The sequence below is a fragment of the Semicossyphus pulcher genome, unplaced genomic scaffold, assembly GCF_022749685.1.
Source record: "Semicossyphus pulcher isolate SPU_LCO1_2020_fin unplaced genomic scaffold, fSemPul1.0.p SCAF_1, whole genome shotgun sequence".
Classification (NCBI taxonomy): Eukaryota; Metazoa; Chordata; class Actinopteri; order Labriformes; family Labridae; genus Semicossyphus; species Semicossyphus pulcher.
Genome location: NW_027211603.1, coordinates 14,314,806 through 14,335,276, shown reverse-complemented (window position 1 = coordinate 14,335,276; position 20,471 = coordinate 14,314,806). Strand labels below are relative to the sequence as shown.

Sequence of the window (20,471 nt, the reverse complement as noted above, 5' to 3'; positions counted from 1 at the left end):
ATAACTTAAATCCACTTTGACATATAGGTAATAAAGATATATATGTATATATATATTTATAAACTTAAAAATAAAATCATCATTGTATAACAAGGACATTCTGGGGCCTCTGTTCTGTGTGCTGCCCAACACCAGAAAATTAAACCAAATTGTACAAATAAAGAACATAAAAGTGGCCTGTGAGGCTCAAACAGCCGTCCTTCACAAGAGAGCTGTTTGACACCACAGGCCAAAAACACTCTGATATACAGTCCTACATCCTCTACATATTCTTAACTTACCAATAAAAAAACATCTTTGCACAAAAGGAGAAACTACTTTGAAAGGAAAACTTGTCAACCTGAGTGAGAGAAGAGTCTAAGTGAACGCTGTGGACAGCGTCGTGTGAATTGGCCTTCATACATGGTTTAGCCTTGGTCCTGCCGACTCGCTCCTGCTGCAGGAGGCTCCTGGAACTGCGTCTCTCGCTCGACCGCAAACTCGTCCAGAGGTATTGTAGACAGCTGGGTGTCGTTCAGCGCGTAGGAGTCCGACTGAAAACACAGAGAGAATATTTAATACATTCAATGGACGTTTTAGCCTGGAGAGATAAGTAGTAGAGGCAGACAGGAAGCATGGGAGGAGACACGGCTAGGGCTGAGCTAAATGGAGAGAACACATTGGTATTCACAATAAGTGACAATTTTTGCTTGATTTTTGCTTTTTCATTGAAAAAATGTATCAAAATATTGATGTTGGAGTCACATTTGTTGGGGTCTGGACCAAATTAAGAAGCTTATATCTGAAAACTTAAACTTGCAGGTCGGGACGTCTCTGCAGCGTTACAGTACTTTGTCACACATTTTACTTCTTTGTAAATTGTGCAGCACTACAAACAACAAAGGTTCCTGCTATATTCAAGGTTTCCAAAGCCCCGGGCCACCAGGACATCCTTATTTATGTTACGAACAATTTGAGTGCAGGGTTTTTTCCTCTCTGAATTGCCTCATGCTTTATCTTAATGTTGCTTTTTAGTAATTTGATCACATTGTTATGTTCACTGTAAAACATAAGCATACATTAGGGTAGGCGTAAAAAGGCTGCAACTTTTGCCTGCACAATTACAACCTGTGTAATTGTGTTGTATTGTTACTGCTGTTCTGTTTTGTTAGGAGTAATCACCTTTTTATTGAACTCTTTAAGTAATGATGAATAATTAATGGACAAAGTAATTTCAGCCTTGCTTTTTATACGTGCTCTGGCATTAGCAAGCGGTGACTGAAAGAAGCTGTAGGCACTCTTAAGCCAAAAGACACAAAGCGTTGGGTCGTAGCTTCGTTTTATAGGGGCGTAAAAGAAAGGAGGAAACATTAATAATTAATCTACAGCTATCTGTTTGATTACAAAGTGACAAGAATTTCTTTAAAATGTTATTGTTCGATTGTAATGTTCCCCTCCATGGACAGAACAGATGGCCACAAAACTACAACTTAAGGTGTGAAAAGGAAGATGATGTCTTAAACTATATAGTCTCTGTGTAAAACATGTGACATTAAATATTTAATGGATCAATGACGCTTTTAACTCTCTTCACATCAGGACTCACCATGTCTTGTGTGTTGGGTTGAGTGAAAAGTCTCTCGAGCTCGTTGCTGTCGACCACTTTCTTCCCCGCTGAGCTGCCGTTGACCTCCATCTCTCTCCTGGCGGCCCCGTTCATCCCGGAGGCCCCCTGGGAAGAGGAAGAGGATTCCAGCACCGCGCTGTGCCCTGCCTGGGGGGTGGCCTGAACCGTCTTACACATCATCAACCTGGGAAATACATGAACAAACACGTATAAGACAGATACACAGGACTTAGTGAAATTAACCCTTAACAATAAGAATGTTTTCACCGACCTGCCGCGGTAGCTGAAGACGAGGAAGAGCACGCAGAAGATGATGCAGGTGACTCCGATGTGAATGCCGATGATGATGCCTGTAGTGGAAGTTTTGCTCTGTTCGTCTTTCGCACAGTCGCATGGGATGTCCAACACTGAGGACACAAAGTACACCTGTCAGCCAAACCCGCATCAAAGTTTGAAGGCATAAAGCCTCATCAGGGAGGTGTACACACATGACAATGTGTGTGAGAGACAGTAACTGTCAGCATGACTTTGCTCCTGACACAAGATGACACATGTGAGACACATTGATATGTAATGCACTGAGGTGATGTGGGACAGCGTGTTGTTGTGTGTAGCTGTGTTTGGTTGTGTCAGATAGTCACCAGATTTCTCCACCGCCTCACGAAGCGAGACAAAACGCACGGTTGCATTGCCGTCTCCGTGTTGGTTGTATGCAATCAGCTTTATCTCGTAGACCAGGGAAGGATCTGGACGAAAAAGAGAGATATTCAGATAATGAAGAGAGAGCAGGCTATCGATCCCAACTTCCCAACTGGACAAAATTTCAAAGCAGGATGCATATTTGAAGAGCTGCCCCTTAGTCCAAGAAAGTACACCGTTTCTGCTAATACTTAGTTATCCTTTTCTTTGCTAAAAGAGTAGTAAGCCCCATGACTGACGCGCAAATCCTGTTTTTAATCTGAGTATATTTTCTAAACACATTTGAAAAAGGAAGTCTGAGATGTTTGGTTTCTTCAGAGGTCAGACATTAAGATAATAGAAGCAGCTCTGTTGGTCTAATCAAACATTCACTATGACACATGTTGCAGTCGTCCGGTGACATTGCATGTCTCACCCAGCTGAGTGATGTTGTGCTGGGTGACGTTGCGAGGGAAGTCGATGGGACCGGCGAACAGAGGTGTGTGGGCTCTTCTGTAGTACAGTCTGAAGCCTTGATGTTGGCCCATCTTGGAGGAAGGTTCCCAAGTCGCTTGTACAGCACTGCCGTTCACCACCTTGGTGTAGAGGGAGGGAGGCGCTGGCACTGCAACACAACACAGACTGTCAACTAAAGAGGCAGAACGACATGATCGAAAAAGCACTTTTATTTTGAAGAGCTTTTATTTTGTAGCCTGTGAGTGTGGCCAAATAACATCATAATCTGGTTGAATTCATAAAAGCAATTTAAGCAGGGTAATTGATTCAACATAATCCGCCTCTTGTGCTTTTGTGTGTTTTCATCCTCTGAAAGCAAAATCAAATACGCAGCTCTGTAGCAAACCTCTATATATGTTTATTATTGGTAAAAGATAGGACTCGTGGGTGAGTGCATGTGCTCTGCTTCCAGCTCACCCTCCCCGTGAGTGCTCTCGGTTGCACTGTCCGATGGTTTGCTGGCCCCGTGGGAGGTGTAGGCCTTGACGTAGAAGGTGTAGCTGGTGGAGGGCTCGAGGTCCCTGATGATCTGCTGCAGCGTCACCTTACTGACAGCCTCTTCATACTCCATCTCCACTGGGTCTGGAGGATGAATGATGGAGGAACAGAAAGAGGAGGCGGGCAGAGGAGAAAGAAATGTTGGAATAAAGAGGAGGCATTGGCAAGTGATGGAAAATAACATCAGGAAAGGAAACAATAAATACAATCCGTTTCTGTCATGATTTTACGGTTATAGCCCATTCCCTGGTTTTATCAGAGCAGCTCCGTTAGGTAATAGCTAATCTAGTTTGGCCCTGGGAGCCTGAATGACGACGGTTGGGTGAATTGCAGGGGTGGAGCGAGGAGATGGAAGAGGTAGAAGAGGGAGTTATAAAGAATGTGTTAAAGCATTTTATTGCTCTTAATCCAGAGACAACCAACCATATCCACTATCTACCTCCAGCCCCCAACCCATCAGTCCATGGCATCCTGGAACGGTAATTACAGCGGATCCTATTGGTGGGCCCCCGGGGCCCTTAATTATCCATCCTATAGAACTGCTGAGGAGAACAGCAGCTGGCTTCATGAGACCCTCAGCACACACAGAAATACACATACACGTGCCCAGAGCCATAAAAACACACTGCATGCGCGTAAACAAGCAGGCACATGTGCATGTATGATCACACAGGGAGCATCCACGGTTATGAATCCCAAGGCATAAAAATATGAAGTTTAGTAGGTTTTTTAATTATCCGAATTATATCTGTTTTAAAACTGGAGTGTGGGGACTTGTACTGAAGCTCTGAACACACTGGAGATGGTTGCTGGGAAGGAAGCACTTACAATTTCTTTACTATGGCTTCTGAATGCACTTTTCATCTGCCAAATTAACGAAAAAAATTCAAGAAACACACTTAAAATGGAGCGCTTACAATCGTTTTCATACTCTGCTACTGAGGCAGTTGATGAGTTGTCTGGGGCCGGATTTATTAAATTTGCAACATGCGACCTGCAACTAATCAAAGCATCTCTCCTGACATGATCTGATTCCATGTGACAATATCACCAACTTTACAGCTTCATGTAATTGTGACTTAGCACGTAATCTATTGCAGAAAATAATCTGGCCCCACCTGATGTCCTGCGGATGTGGAGCACGTAGCCGATGATGTCCTGAGTGTTCTGATCGGGCTCCCCCCAGGACACCTGGATGGTGGTGGGTGAGAGCGCCTCTGCTTGCACGTGGGTGGGCACGCCGGGCAGGCCGTCAGCCCACAGCACTGTGAGACGGGCGCTGGCCTGGGTGGAGCCGGCACTGTTCTCTGCGATACACTGGTAGATCGCCTCGTCGTCCTGGCTGATGCCGTATATGGTCAGTGTGCTGCGAGAGGAGGGAAAGAAGAAAAGGGAAAGGTTAGTTGATTGTGTAGGAAATCAAAAAGGTCAATTCTGCTGTTATACAGTGTTTGTCTTTCTGTTTTTCACTCAAGTTAAAGTATGTATGATAAAATGTGCCTACGAGGTTCTACAGAGGACTACTTTCTTAAAAGTGTTACGTTATTGTGGCACAGATAAACGCAGATTTAACTGCCTCAGTTGCAAGTACCACAACACAATAACTGCTGTTGGAAATGATTCTGTCAGACTCATGAGCTCTGAGGTAAAACCATTTAAATTCATGGTGATGCTGTCGCACCACAGGTGGCAGAAAAAGCATCCCATCTTGAGGAATCACTCGCTGTCTATTTCTGCGAGTCAGAGTTATAGGCTACGCTCACGTAAACTTGGCAACTAATTATAGGGAAAAACATTTACCGAGTGTTTTCAGACTCATCCAACTGCATTACACACCCACTGTGTTGTACATTAATTAACATCTGAATGCAGACTGCTGAAAAACTGTTAATATACAAAACAGTGGAATTTGTATGCACAACTAGCCTACCTTAAAGATTGATCTTATATTCAACATACTTAAACGTAGATTAGTTTAAGTCATTGTTTAAAATATTTGACTGGCAAACAACAGAAAAACATTCATCCTTGATGGAAGGAACAACTGCCCGTACAGCATCCACTTTAAAACGCACATAAAGTAGTAACTTCACACCTCAGATAAGGACTGCATAAAGCAGACGATGACTGTAAGCGGTGTGTATAGAGGGCCTTCACTCATGCAGAGCACACACTTCCTCTTTGAGCCGAGAAATCTATTTCCGTGTTTCAAAAAATGTCATTTCTTTTGAATCAGTAAAGTCTTTCATCGGTCCATGCTCACTTGCAGTAAAACTCACATACCTATGAACACACACACACACACACACACACACACACAACCTCCAACACACACACACACAACCTCCAACACAAAGTAAATCAATTTTCCCAATAACTTCACTTTATTTCCTCTTTCTGTCGACCATCTCTCCTCTCTATCGCACCTCCACTGTCGTGTTTTTACTGCTTCTTCTGCTTCAGCCTGGCCTGTCTTCTGTAATAGAAGAAGGGTATTGTGTGTGGATGCCATGTGTGTGCATGTTGAGTAGGTGTTATTAGACAAGAATACTGAATCCACCATTCTCTATGTGTTTGTCCGACGGCAGAAGGAAAAATAAAACATTTAACATACAATGGAAATGAGGCCCTTTGGCGTTAAACATTTCTTCATGCCATTTTCACGCCAAGGCCATCTCTGCTGTGTTTAGGTGTAATATGTGCAAGAGAGTGGGAACAAGGGTAATGACTGCCTTGGGAATGTGGATGGGCTTGAGTTGTAGCTTTGTCCATTTTCTCCACTTGGAGACGGCGTAGCCTTCAGTCACGGCATTTTAAGCGATCAGAAGCATTTTTCAAGCAAAGGGGAGAAAAACCCTTCGGCTTGTGGATCTGTTGCTGCGCCTTTAGGTGACACAGTCAATTGAATGCCACAGGAGTTCAGCATATCCTCCAGTCGCCCGCTGATCTGTCACTTGCAGTTTGTAGGAACCTGTCGACAAAGATTGTCATCCTTCTTTGAGTGACAGGTCGGATCCTCTGTGTATTAAAGCTAAATTAATTAAGAAACTGCAGGATGATCCCACGAGGAGAAACATGCGATCTATAGAAAGAGTAGCACACGAGCCCTGTGCCGTGTACGTGGTCTGTCACGGTCTCCTCCTGGACCGGTGAAATGGGACATGAGGAAAGTGGCATTTGGGTTCTCGACTGACGGCGCTGACCTCACCGCGGCCTCGGCGAGGTTTGTAAGGATGGATTTGTTAGGACAGCGGAGGACTCCTCTGGGTCAGTGGGCAGGATGGGAAGTGAATCATTCCATTTCCTTTTCAAAATTGATGTGCCGGGATACAATTACTGTACGTTTGTAATCTGGGTCAGAGCGGGCTGCCAGGTGGAGGAGTTATTATTCTCCCCGGTCTGTCAGGTGGATTCAATCTGGATAATTATCAGGTCAAAGAGGCCCTCTGTATTTCACCCTCTCTGAGCCAATCTCACCTCTGACCCCCGAGGTGGCAGCAGTCGCCAGCCCTCAGCTCGCTACTCAACCATCACGTTTCTGACAGCCTTTCATATCAGCGATGGATGGAGTGTTTGCAGATAGGCAGCCGCACCAGACGCAGCAAAGAGGCCCCCAGGGACGCACTACCCGATGCCACCGGGGGCCTGGAAGGGCCCCCCGAGCGTGTGAGAGGGGAAGGCAGGCAAATTTCACAAGGCGTTGCTTGTTTCCGCAGGTACAGAAGCGTTCAAACCACATGTATGCTCAGTCACACACACACACACACACAGGCACTATCACACACACATACACATGCCGAGCCACGGATGTGCCGGCGGATCCTGCGGATATGCAGGTTATGAAATTCCACACCTGCTGTCAAACTTCCTTTCGAACTTCTGGGATGAAAGCTTGAGAGTCATTTCAGATTATCAGATATATGAGAAAGAACAAGATGCAAGTAATTCAGGGGTGTCATTTAAGAATATATATCTATTGTAAATAAGCGTGTGTACATATGCATGCATCTCAAAGGAAAAGATCTCAGCATATAAACAACTGACGCAATGTATGTGTTTTTGCTTTTATTTAAATATGAATAATGCTGAATTCTTTTTGGGTTTGACTTCACTTAAAGCTTTTGTGTATTAGTTTCACTTTTGCATCATCTCTGGTGGTACGCAGATACTCTCTAGACTTAATTTGGCAATAGAGGAGCAGTGTGTGTCTGTGTTTGAAGTAGGTGTTACTTCAGTGACTCTGTTCTGTTGCTGTGATTAGAGATATAACCCACATTCCTTCCAGGACCAGGATACTTCTTGGGAAAGACCTGCGGGATGCCGGATGTTTAGAGGATTTGATTTTAGGTTGAATCACAACTGTATTGAATAAATCAAAGACTGAAAGAAACATCTACATTTATCCAGGAATATTCTTTGTAATGTCAGTAAGCCTTATATAATGACCAAAATGTAAGTGCTCTGCAAAATACAACAATGTAATTGTCTGGACAACTGTCTTATTTCTAGAGGTAAAAGATACCTGCTCATCTCTGCTTATGGAAGAGAAAACTGTCTCAAATCAAGAATATTATGAAATGTGGGCGCTGGTTTAGCTCAGTGGTTAAATCAGCTGCCCTTATATAGAGGCTACAGCTCTCAATGCAGCGGCCCTGGGTTCGACTCCCAAGCTGGGCCCTCTGCTGCGTGTTATCCCCTTTCTCTCTTCCCCTGCTTCCAACACTATCCACCTTCCTCTCTATAACAAAGGTGAAAAGAATCATCTTTAAAGTGTTAATCTCGAAGATTTTCATTTAAATAAATGTCTGTTAAGTCACTATCTATCGCCGAATGGGGTAACACAATGATGACTGAGCCTATGGCCCACTGATGAATGCCTTTGCATTTGCAGGAGTGGCGACATTCACAGAAAAAAATCACAAGCAGCGCCCAGTTAGTGACGTGTTTTCCATCAGCCAGCAGTGGTTGGTTTGCCAGAGAGGGTAGGCGGAGCTAAGCGGCTGCTTTTCCGGCCTCTGCGAGTGTTGCGAGTAAACAGTAATCTACTATGGCTGAACAAACAGAGAAAAGATCGATAACTACAGATACAACTTCAAAAATAAGTGGAAATCCAAAGAAAAAGAAACAAATTCGATGCTCAGATGAAGCCAAACAGTCTAAAAAGGAAAGCAACCGTCAGCGAGGAAAATCAAGAGTTACAACCGTAACAAAGGGAGCCAACCGCAGACGTTAAATTGGGTAGCGTCCTCCCGCAGTTACCGTTTATCGACATTAGGTGCCGCTAAAGTGAACAAAACTGAAATCTTCGAGATTAGACCTTTAAAGAAAAAAGCATTTTACAAAATGATCCCAGTTGAATCTTTTTTAGAGTATTTGATTAGTTAGTGTGGTCTATAGTTTTATAATGGATCGATCTACATTAATATGGAACAGCAGAGCAGGACCACCACAGATCCAAACAATGAGGAAAAAGGAGGACAGAAGAGATCTGGGAGGTACATGGCCTGAATTTGGGCTCTTTGCTCGTCTTACACAGGCTCCAAAGCCAAGCTGTCCTGTCTTGACAGGTTGACACCATCATTTACTCATCAGTTCGAGGTCATTTCACAGATTGATGGATAAGGCTGTGGGCCAGGGGAGTGGCTGCCAGGGGAGCCTCGGGCCTGTTGTCTGGCCGCTCAGGCTGTGTTTACTCTCCGTTGTCTCCGAGCAGCACCCCGTCAAAAGAGCCAGCGTGGCCATTCTGGATCCCGCAAGAGGGAAAGGGGGGGGGAACGGGGACAAAGAAAGAACAGGAGGAAGAGGTGGGGAGGAGGGGGGCAGGGGAGGAGCGATGAGCTGTCTGTGGCCTGAGAGGAGGGAAGGGCCCAGGGATATGACTGATTACAGGCGAGGTCAGAGTTCAAGGCCAATGCCCAGGCCCCAGCTCGCTGTAATGGGGGCAGGAAGGGGGATGTGGGGCACAGAGAGGGGCCGCAAACAAGAAAGGCAGGTCTTGGTGGAGAAAGCGGAAAAAAGGAGAAAAGAAGAAAAGGAAAGAAAAAAAATAGCCTTTGAAAGGATTCTGCGACGAAATGTCCAGATTTGTGGGGAAGCCTGTTCCCTCAGATGTCGGCCATTAATTATAAAACACACAAACGGCTCATGTGCTTTTCTTTACTACATCACTTCAAGTCTTTACACACTGAGGCAGAAAGGGTCCAAAGTTTGGTCAATTATTTAGAAAAAGATAGTAAAGTAGTAAAATACTGACGGTCTCTTCAACCTTCATCCACCTGAGAGAGAAGTTATTTTCAGTAACACCTCTAACACAACACTCCAACCTCGGCGTTTTTACAGCGCCTGGTGAGTTTCTGTGAGATCACAGCTTGTACTTGCTGGATGATTACACGCGTCAGCTTTAGAGACTTAAGAGTGGGGCGAGTCCTTGTGCATAATTAGCACCAGCTCTCACAGAGGCTTCAAATAGCCATGAAAGCATGTTTCACATGAGCCTGGTCAGCAGAGGCCAATAATGAATGGGCGACCAATAATGTGTGTGTGTTTGTGTGTGAGCATGTGTGTGTTTCAAGATGCGACAGAGAGAGAGCAAACACACAGCTTCACCCCGAGCACCAACGTCTGTTTACAGAGGCAGCCAATCAGCTCCTCTCTGACATCATCTCATCTTATCCGGCGTTTCACGTAGCCTCGTCCTCTCCATGTGTGTTTTGTGTGGTTTGCGTGCGGACGAGGAAGAACGGGCAACGCATTTGCACATTTTCCTGTTTGATTATGCGTGTGCACAAAAACGAACGATGGCATGCACCACGGGGATGTTTGTGCACATGCGGGCTCACTTGCTTTTTGATTAATGTGTGTGCATGCGTGTGTGTGAATGAAATGTACAATCGATTCCTCTTCCTTCCCTTGTCCGATCGGCTTCTGAAGGTCAGCATCATGAGACATGGCTGAGGGGAGAAACCTCTGCATGTGCATGTGTGTATTTTTACACAAACACACACACACACAGAGTCGCACCCACTACACACATTAATTAAAATCTCTCTGCTAGGTATTTTGTGCTCGCTGTATATCCAAGCTTCCCCTATCAGATAGTCTATTGTATGTATAAGAAGAGAATCTCTGTGCAGCCCGGAGCTGTTGAATATCATTTGCATTCATTACAGTTGTTTTGGTTTAGTTCTGGGGGTAAATTGTGCCCTATGCTTCACTGTTTCCCAGTTTACATTTCCTTCTTTCAGTACTTCCACATAGCTTTTCAGGCCTCTGGTGGATCTCACCTTAATGTGATTCTCCCTGTAATAAAGTTTCAAATCCAGCTCAGATTTACGAGGTGGCTTTAGCTCGATGAGGGAGCATGTAGGCCAATGAACATGGAGGTTGGCCGATCAATCCCAACCTCTACAATGTACTTACATCTACTGTATAGTTACTGTATAAGTTATGAAGGCAATCGGACAAATGTGTAAGCTAATTCAACATCATCTAATGAAACTAATTAGCAGTAAGAAATTGGCTTTTTAAAGGAGATCAATTTCTATTAAACAAATCTGACCAATTATATGCTTTTAATCTATTTTCCCTACAACACCTGAGCTGAGCAACTAAAGCTTGGTTTATTCATTTTAAAGAGGGGTATTACGCTGTTTCACATTTTAAGACGTATATATAATGTTGCAATGTTGGATGTCCAGACTAAATGCGGGTGAAGTTTCAAATTTGTAGGTAAAAGTATGTTGGAGTAATCCCCAGGCTTCTCAGCTCAGTCTGCAGGCTGCTGTGAACGCCAGGTTTCACACAGTTTTTTCGACACGCTGCACTTTGTGACGTCACAAAGAAAGTGGGCTTGTAGGGACAGAGCAGACTGAGTCGCTTCAGGCAGAGGCTGTATGAGGGCCTGCACTTTTTAAACTGTAAATTATGCTAAGCTACTCCACAGGTATCACAGAGTGAAACATGAAGCTTGAAATTAGCATGATACCCCCCCTTTAAGGTTCTGCTTAGCTGACTTTTTCAACATTCAAACCAAACCCTTTTTCCCCACTTAAATCTCTTCACCAGTCTAACAAGAACAACACAAGTAATGTATAGGACACAACGCCTGCTCTCTAGTGTTCTGTCTGTCAAACAACCACTCAGATCTCCTTCTGTGACGAACATCACACTCCCAAGATTTTAAACAATTGTTGGGAGAAGTGTTGAAACAATTTGTCCATTCATCAATTAGTCGATTAGTTGCCAAAGTAGTTGCCATTAGTTGAAATTTGGTGGTTTTCACTGCACCTTGCTGAGAGTCAATTTAGGCCAAGGTAAATTGAGATGAACATCTTATACAATATCTGTCCTTTAGACTTAAAGATTAATAGATTAATCAAAGAAATTAAAAAAAAATCAATGATGAAAATACATGTTAGCACTTAGCAGTAGCCCTAGTTAAGAGTGCATGTAATCCTGTGCGCTCCCAAACCGATCTAGTAAAGCAAATTTGTTTAAAGTAAACATTTAGACTGAGACAGGGGGAGCACTCTTGGCAGGACAGATACTCAGATAATAATCTTTGATTTCATACAACAGACTGTGATAATGTGTCAGAGTGTAATGCGTACTCTCTGCTCGCCTCAAAGTACAAACTCTTTGGACATCAAGCTGCTCTCTTTAAATGGCTGACTGCATTTCCTGGTCAACTAGCAGAGTTTATGGGCTAATTAGCTAATGGTAGATCTCAAGCCGAGGCCTGCCTCCTTAACCAATCACAGCGTGGGCTTTGTGATGCATGAGATCCATATTACAGCAGGTCTATAGCCTTCACTAATGGTGGCATGTGGAAACGCTGTGATGCTCCAACTCCTCCCTCGCTCTCTCTCTTTCTCTCTCTGCTCATTTGTTCTTCCTGCCGACTCATCATTTCTCTTTTGACCACCCGTTCATTTTTCTTCTCTTTTTTTTTTTTTACATCTAAGTCTGGCCTCTCATTTATTTCTTCCCTCTCTTCTTTCCTCAAATGTTAGTCCCTCGCTCTATCTCCCTGACTGATATAGACTGGTGGAGGCAAGTGGGAGTGGACCAGTGTGTGTGAGCGATGGAGGTGTCTGCCCCCTTCACTCACTTGCTACACAGAGCAAGTATTGATTTTTTTGGTGCATATCTAATGTATTCACTTCATATTTGTCTCACTGAATAATAACAACATGCTCGGATGGTTGGCTGGCAGGGTCAACTGAAAAAATTGAACTTGCCATGTGCAGTTATGTTAACATAATTAACTCTGAAACACTGGATGGATAAAGTGCAGCAGTTTAAAATCACACACCGAGCAGTGTTAGCAACATGCTAACTGACACTTTTTTACCCCTTTCAGGTAATGCCTTTAAACCAGGAGTAGCATACTTCTTAAATGATATTACAACCAGAGCAAGAAGTAGGTCCAACCTGCACTTTATCCCTTCTATCATCTCTTAAACAGCCCTCTCCTATGCCACATGCAGTGCTGTAACATAAAAATACAGTCAGTGCAACAGGAGGCTTTTACAGTTTGAGCTAAGTGCTGGAAACGGTCCCTAACGGAGCTCGTTGCGGGGTCCTCCTCCTCGTGACATTCCTGGGGACTGGCATGGGAAAGCATCCAACATCCAGTCAATACGCTGCTCACATACAAAGGCACAAATAAATTGAGGCTCATGTCTTGGCAGGCGTGAATTCGAGCAGCTGCCGCGTGAGAGGCAACAGAAAAGGCAGCGAAATTGAGCATCTGATGAAGCCAATGATCAGATCAAGGCAGCAGTGATTATTACTGACATCCATGTTATCTGTGTGAGTCAGGTCCAGCGGTGATAGCTGGGATGGAGGGGAGATAAATCTGCGCTCTAAATGGTAATAATCCTTCAAGAGGGGGATTTTGATCCAGACTTTTCTCGGGCTTTTACAGAAGGTAAGCTGTCAGTCAGAGGATCATTCTGACAAATGTAAGACACAAGCGTCTTGCTAGAGAGTGCAAAAAAAATCTTTCACAACCTGGCAGCCTAAAGTCAACGGCTTTTAAATTATCTATCAAGTGTCAGTAAATAATCTATAAACCATTATAAACCCATTAATTGGGACTTACAAAGCCTTTATTAAGTCTTATGACTGCTCGTAGCAAGTCCCCTCTTATTGTGTGTGTACCTGTAGAATATGATGTATGGGGCGGCTGTGGCTCAGAGGCATAGTCGGGCATCTGCCAATCGGATGGTTGGTGGTTTGATCCCTGACTGCAACAGGCTACATGTGGAAGTGTCCTTGGGCAAGACGCTGAACCCCAAATTGCTATTAATGTAGATAGTTCCTGATTGGAGATCGGCACTTTGCAAAGTAGCCTGTGCCATCAGTGAGTGAATGTGTGTGTGAAAGTGTGAATGTGACGTAGTGTAAAAGCACTTGAAGACTAAAAAAGCACCATGGATGTGCAGTCTATTTATATGGAAGCGTACTGCAGTCACTTGAGAAAGAAAATTAGCGACTTAATATTCTCAGAATTACGAGAAAAGATTCCAAGAAAAAAAAATGCAGTTTTTCTGATTTAACGAGATACTTCAAAACCCTGCGAGAGGCTCTCACGTGCACACACTGAGGCTGCTGCGGCTGATCAGCCTGACTAACAACATTACCATATATATTACTTAAAGACACAAGCATCTCCCAGTGTCTCCACCCCAAACCAAAATAAACTCAACAGGTGGGACATGCCTTTCATTCGTGTAATAACAGTAAATCGCTGGATTTTGAGGTATATCGTTAATTCAGAAAAACAGAGCAGATTTATTTTTCTGTGTTAATGTTCTGTATGAAGCGATTGCAGGATGTTGTTGTATTAAATTGAACAAATAAAACTGTTGTTTTTTATTTTGGCCGTACGTTTTGTAAAATAAACATTTGAACTATTTTTGTTCCTGACTTTATTTTGAGTGTTTATGAAAAAAAAAAAAAGTGCGTTAGACGGAAGCATTGCAAAAGTTTTAAAAACAGGTTGCCAGAGGTCCCAAGCTGACTTCTTTGCTTAAGAACAGTTATAGTGTGAAAAATAGGGCCATATTATATTCACTGAAGACTCATTATGTTTCTGTTCCTTATGAATACATAAATATATTTAAATTAGAATTCAGGAAAAAAGTCTTTTGTTGTTTGTTACCTGTTGTTGTTCCTGAGTTTGACGTGTCCCCCGGGCTCCAGGATCTGCCCGTTCTTCAGCCAGGTGAGCTGGGGCTCAGGCTCGCCCTGGGCTTGGCAGGTGAAGATGGCTGTGGTTCCGACGGGCCGAGCGATGGACTGCGGAGCCTGAATGAACTCTGCTGGGGCTGAAAGAGGAGGGACACAGAGAATCAGTTAAGTTGGCAAAAACCAAAATAAGAGGAGGAAAACAGGAATAATGAAGGGACAAAGAGAGATTGATAAAAAGACAAATATGGCAGCCTGCAGGTAGCTCGAGGTAGCTGCCTTTTTTTAATAAGAAGTGATTTACTGTATCATATGTGTATGGTGTAAATACTGTGGCAAATCCATATTTCAGGGTCAATTAGCAGGATTATAAGAGACGCCAGATCGATGCAGATTCATGGAAACAAAAGCGAGAGAAAGGAGAGCAGGAAGGGGAAGGAAACGAGCCAGACACTGTAAATGTTGCTCAACAACAGCTTTATCTGGGACTAATGCGCTTTAAAGCAGCAACACATGTACAAGAAAATAAAGTAATGAAGTTTATAGCTTCATCATATCCCGTCTCATCCCACGCTGCAGGCCTCCAGCTATGGTCAATTAGTGGTAATAACTTATTCATATGAAGCAGTCCTCTAAGCAGGTACTTGCCTTCAAATTGCGGAGTAATTAAAGTTCCATCCGCTGGAGTTTAATTCCTGGTGTTTTTATTCGAGCTGACAGACAGAGAGGTACGGTATCATCTCTGCTGCTCTCATTATTGTCCCAGTGGTTATCACTGATTTGATAACCTGAATTATTTATGCCCGTATTAACTCAAGGAAAAATGTTATGGTAATTAAAATATCTCAGAGTCATCACTAGAGGGGAGAAAGCTGGAACGCTAAGCGTATCATATTGCCTGTTGTAAAAAAGCTCTTATCTTCCTTCAGTACCAATCAGTTAGCTCTTCCATCACCCACTGGGAGATACACCATCATATTTTAGAATTACTGCTTAACACATATCTGTTAGATTTAAACGCAGAGAAACAGCGACTCCTGTTTATAAAGAACCTCATACAATGTTTTCTTTTTTTATACTGTGTTAAAAATATAAGGCTTGCATCGCACTATATCTCCTATTATAGATTAATCCCATGGAAACAATGAGGTGCATTTAGAGGGGCCTACAGATGGGTCAAGGAGAGTTTTGTTGCAATCCGTGCCGGATGTCAGTTTTGAGGCTTGTCAGATGATGTAGTGTTATGATGTAAGCAGAAAAGGACATGGACATGTTCAAAATAACATCGAAATCAATATAACAACATGCAAAGTTTGGCCACAGCGTTGCCACTTCTAAGAACCCTAACAGGAGAGAAGGCAGTTTTGAGGTGTGTTTTAGGATTGTATGTTTTTAGTACTACTTATTGCTCATGTGCCCAGTCTTATGCTGTATTCGATTGAGTTTTATCAACAGTCAGGATAAAAAGGTATTTAAGCAATATCACATGAGAGGGATTGATGTTGTACTATCATCATGGATGTGATTCAGTCGTGCCGAAGATTCGTTCGGCCTTGTGCAGACAATAATCACAGCAGCGCTGATGTTCAGTATAACAATCAGAGTGTGATATTGCTTTTACACAATAGTTATACAAGCAGCAAATAGTAGCAAACAGTAATAAACAACAACAGATTGTTTTTTGCTCCACCGACTGAACTCGTTCCACAACTTAACTGAAACTGGACTTTTGTTGCCGAGCAACCCAGACATCCTCCTGCTCTCTGTGTTTACAGGTTACCACAGATCAGCTTTTATCATGTACGTTAATCCGTAGGTTTTAATTTATCATCAACCAGTGAAATAAGAGTCTGCTGTGATTCAGAGGTACCATCCTGATTAATGTAGACATACACGGTCTGCTGTAATGTTAATTAACTGTATTCAGAACACCTGGCTGAGGCGGAGTGATACACAGAGAGAAGTCCCAGTGATGTTGTTCTCTGTATCAGCGCTCATGGAATGCCTCTTGTCCAATCAGATTACTTGGTCGGAACTAACTGTTGTAGACAGTGCCAAGATGTTGATTATTGATGACCAACCTTGTAAGAAAACTTGAGTCACAGAGCTCCCAGCATTCATTGATACTGAGTAACATTAAGCCTTCACATACATAGTTTCATTATTTTAAAGGCTTTAACCTTCAGAAACAACACAAATAAGACAATGAACATTTGTTTGGGACTATTTTCAGTTGTGGATTAATACTCACTTGGCTTACTGGTGAGTATTTACCGATGCAGTGTGTGTGAGATTGACTCAAAACAAAAGGCAGAGTCCAAGGTCATTATAATAAAGGTACATGTCAATAACAATAGTTTCTTACTTTCTCGTCTTTTCAATTAATTTGTTGAAAAGAGGAAATAATCCAATAATGCCGTCTTTATCAATTAAATGCAGCAGCAACATAGTTATTGTTTTCCTGCTTTTTTGTTTTCTTCCTGGTTTAATTATTTCTTCTGTTTTCCTGCCTGTTCTGTTCATCCTCTTGTTCCCACACTGATAGACAAAATGTTGTCTGACACTCAGTCATTGTAAGCATTTCCATTGTCCCGCTGGAAAAGCAAAGGGACCCTTAGGCACTCGAACGGAGGCTGCTGACAGCGGGCGATGGTCCCTTCATTTATCTCTCTCTCTTTCTCTCTCTCATTTGCCGTGTTCGGTGCGGGCTGTCTTAAAGGTGAAGGTCAGATAGAGCTCGAGAAGATATTGATTTGCACCTGTAAGGGTGTGGGTTAGATTATCAGCACCGTCCATCCATCTTGTTCTTGTTTTCCCCCTCTGGCTTTCACACTTCGCCTCCTCCTCCCGTCTTTGTTCCTCTTGTCTGTCTGTTTGTCCCCCACAGGAGCCAAAATGAACCTAATTGATTTACTGTATCGGTGCGCTTGTCTGATGTGTGATGGGTTCATAAGCACTCTTGTCTGCATTCGTTTGAAGTTGGAGTTCCTGACCGCCGTACTCCTCTTCTGAATTGATAGCCACTGACCCCCTCTCATATTCTCAGAGGTGCCAAGTGGCGTATTAACACTACACTAACACACCAATCCTTCAAGGACGCGGTGAAGCTTTGTTTTTGCGCTGCTTATAATAAAATAGGCCTAACATGCATGTATGTGGAGTTTGACACGTAATTAACCTCCGTGGCTTCTCTTCTTCGTTGTTCCTGCCAGGAGAGGGGCCTTGTCTCACACTTGACAGCCAGATAAAATGAAATATTGATCAGGATCAATACAGCTATAGGCTGCGGCAAAGTGTGGTCCATCTGATCAATATGTGAGCGAGGCAGATGTTGGATGTTTCCTGCTTGGTGACGATTAATGCACCAGGCCACCCACACCTGGACTCATCCCAACACTTTGCACCTCTCACCAACCATCACACACTGTCATGGTATCGGCTGCTTTACTCATTGCATACGGTAAAATCCCCACAATCTAAACACTCACAGGACTTATCTAAAGCCAAACCTGAGATGCTCTCAAAAGCTTTTCTTGTTGTGACATTGAAAGTCTCTACACATTCCCACCTCACGAAGTTGGTCTTGTTGCAGGATAACAATGAAATAGGGTATTTTCTCTCTGATTGGTACCCTGTGAGGAAGCTCTATATAACATCTTCTGCAGAGTTTGTCACGTCCGCTCTTGTGAATAATAATTGGACTTAAAATAAAGCGTACAGCTATATGCTTTACTTTTGAGCCAAATCATGCTGATGTGTTTGAATAAGACTACCTGCTTCTTTTAATTCTATTTCACTGATGGTATCATTTGTATATCATTCACCTGTGAGGGTTAATTTTGTTACGAAGTTTAAAAGATGCATTTAATGCTAATTTTAACGGCAAAAGACGTGTTTCTTTTTGTTTGTTGTGTGTGTGTCATCAAAAAGGGAAAAGAACTAGATTACAATAATCTCCTTTCAAAGAGTTTGCTAAACTGTGGCAGCATTTGATTGTAAAAGCTGTGGGTGGTATGCCCTGCATAAAAACAGATGAGAATACCCGGCATAACAACACAGTTAATCCAGAGGGGTACACTACGAAGCAGGAGTTGTGGTATCGAGGTAACTTCAGGGTTAAATCCGAGTTTTCAGTACTATGAAGGTGGTTCACTTCTTACCGGGGTAGATCACCATGGTAACTTGCCATGCTGAACACCTAACCTGCTCCTAGGTATGTTGGAGATAAGAGATCAACATGAACTCATCACCACCTACTGACCAATCAGGTCTCTTGATTCCGGAGCTCTGTGAGCTGACTGTGAAAGGGAGGAGGGAGAGACTTCTGCTTTACCGCCTGATTTTATGAAATATATTCATGAAAGATGTTCATCAAGCTTTACTGATATACATGTACAGCAGAGAATGATAAAAACAATGAAGCCTGAAGTACTTTTGTACTATAAGATATGAAAGTAAGCATCCACACTGCTCTAATTTGTGGTTTTATATTTATTTTTATTTGCTCCATAGTTTGTTACGGCTGAAAGAATAAGTCTAAATCTCATTAACGCAACAAAAATACATCTGTGCAACGTATTGATCTAATGTAATACATGGGAGTTAATCAGGAGAGCATAAATATGTTGTGCTCTAATGATGGAGCAGTGATATTATATTTGCACATTTACACAGTCTGCGTTTCATTGCCAGTTGTCCTCTCTGCATTCAGCTGCTGCAGCTGAGTGGATTTTATTTTAGGATTATGTGTAACTTCTTCATATCTTTCTAAAATTATAGTTTGCTCTGAGTTTGTAAAATATGCCGATCAAACTTGCACGTGTTTAGATCATTAGGTCATTTGCTCCAAACAACGGAAAAGAGACCCTGGGTATGTTGAACTCGCTTCGTAGTGCAGGCCCCTGGTCAAGGAAAAAAACGACAACAATTCACAAGTCACTTTTTATATCTGCTAACAAAACTAGTTCCAAGGATTTGAAGAAAGTCTGCAAATCATTGACATATCTCGTCCTCTGACTCTTATCTTTGAAGGATATCATTTGAAAATGTACTTCAAACAAGAAGGAATATCCGTGATTATGAAGTTCATGCCAACTTCAGCCCTTACACTGACTCAGTGTCTCCAAACTAAAGCAAACTTCTTGATGTGATGTCATGGATTTGTTTGATCAATTTTTATGTCATCAGATTATGTTGATAATTTAATTTCATCATCTTTACTTTCATGGACACCTCGCTCCCATTGTTCAAGATTTGACTCATGACCCCGTGATTGGTTGATAATGCCAATAAGTTGTTTGTGGGCAGCTGACCCTTTTTCTTTTGTCTTAATGTTTTGGTGCTCTGATCGAGGCTTGAGGATGACAGCTCAGCGAGATGCAATATGTTACTAAAAAAGGCAGCTGTGGACTCAAGTAAACATCTTTAATGAGCTTCCAAAAAAATGATGTGAGCTTAATCAAAAACCTTTGAGCAGATTTGCACCACCCTCAGAATAAGGGATTTAGATCAAAGTCCACCCACATGAAGCACACATAAAGTGATGCAGGGGCAAAACACTCACCCTTCATGGAGGACACTCTGATTCAAATACAGGCAGAGGAGCCTCCTGCGTGCTCGAGCATTCAAAGGAAAAAGCGTTGGCTGATGTGAATTCTGTGAAGTTATCACAGAGGTCCACCTACAGAAAGCACCGGCTTTACCTTATCACACACCCACGGCTGGTTTGGTTCTTTGTCACCCCCTTACAACTGCTACCTAACCTTTTGAAAGAGGCAGATGTCTTTTATCCAAACTCACCTTGCACTACCAGACGTCCCTGAGCCGTCCTGCGAACGCGGGTCCCTGGTTTGTTAGCAGCACACACGTAGACCCCTGAGTGCTGCACACCAACATCTGAGATCATCAGGTTCCCTGTGCCGAGCACCTGGATTCCCTCCACACCGATGGGGCGGCCATCTTTCCAGAGAAGAAAAACAGA

At 43.0% G+C, this 20,471-nt stretch overlaps 1 protein-coding gene across 1 annotated transcript in view; it reads right to left on the bottom strand.

Annotated features, from left to right (window-relative positions):
* Positions 1-407: 407 nt before the first annotated feature.
* The window catches only part of igdcc3 (immunoglobulin superfamily, DCC subclass, member 3), a 57,439-nt gene continuing 37,375 nt past the window's right edge, over positions 408-20,471 (bottom strand). Inside the window, exons 6-14 of the mRNA XM_069663093.1 lie at positions 20,291-20,449; positions 14,466-14,631; positions 4,417-4,664; positions 3,218-3,382; positions 2,721-2,909; positions 2,248-2,352; positions 1,878-2,013; positions 1,586-1,790; positions 408-533 (exon numbers count right to left, since the gene is read on the bottom strand). Coding sequence (XP_069519194.1) covers positions 408-533; positions 1,586-1,790; positions 1,878-2,013; positions 2,248-2,352; positions 2,721-2,909; positions 3,218-3,382; positions 4,417-4,664; positions 14,466-14,631; positions 20,291-20,449 — 1,499 coding nt within the window. The remainder of the gene's footprint in view (positions 534-1,585; positions 1,791-1,877; positions 2,014-2,247; positions 2,353-2,720; positions 2,910-3,217; positions 3,383-4,416; positions 4,665-14,465; positions 14,632-20,290; positions 20,450-20,471) is intronic.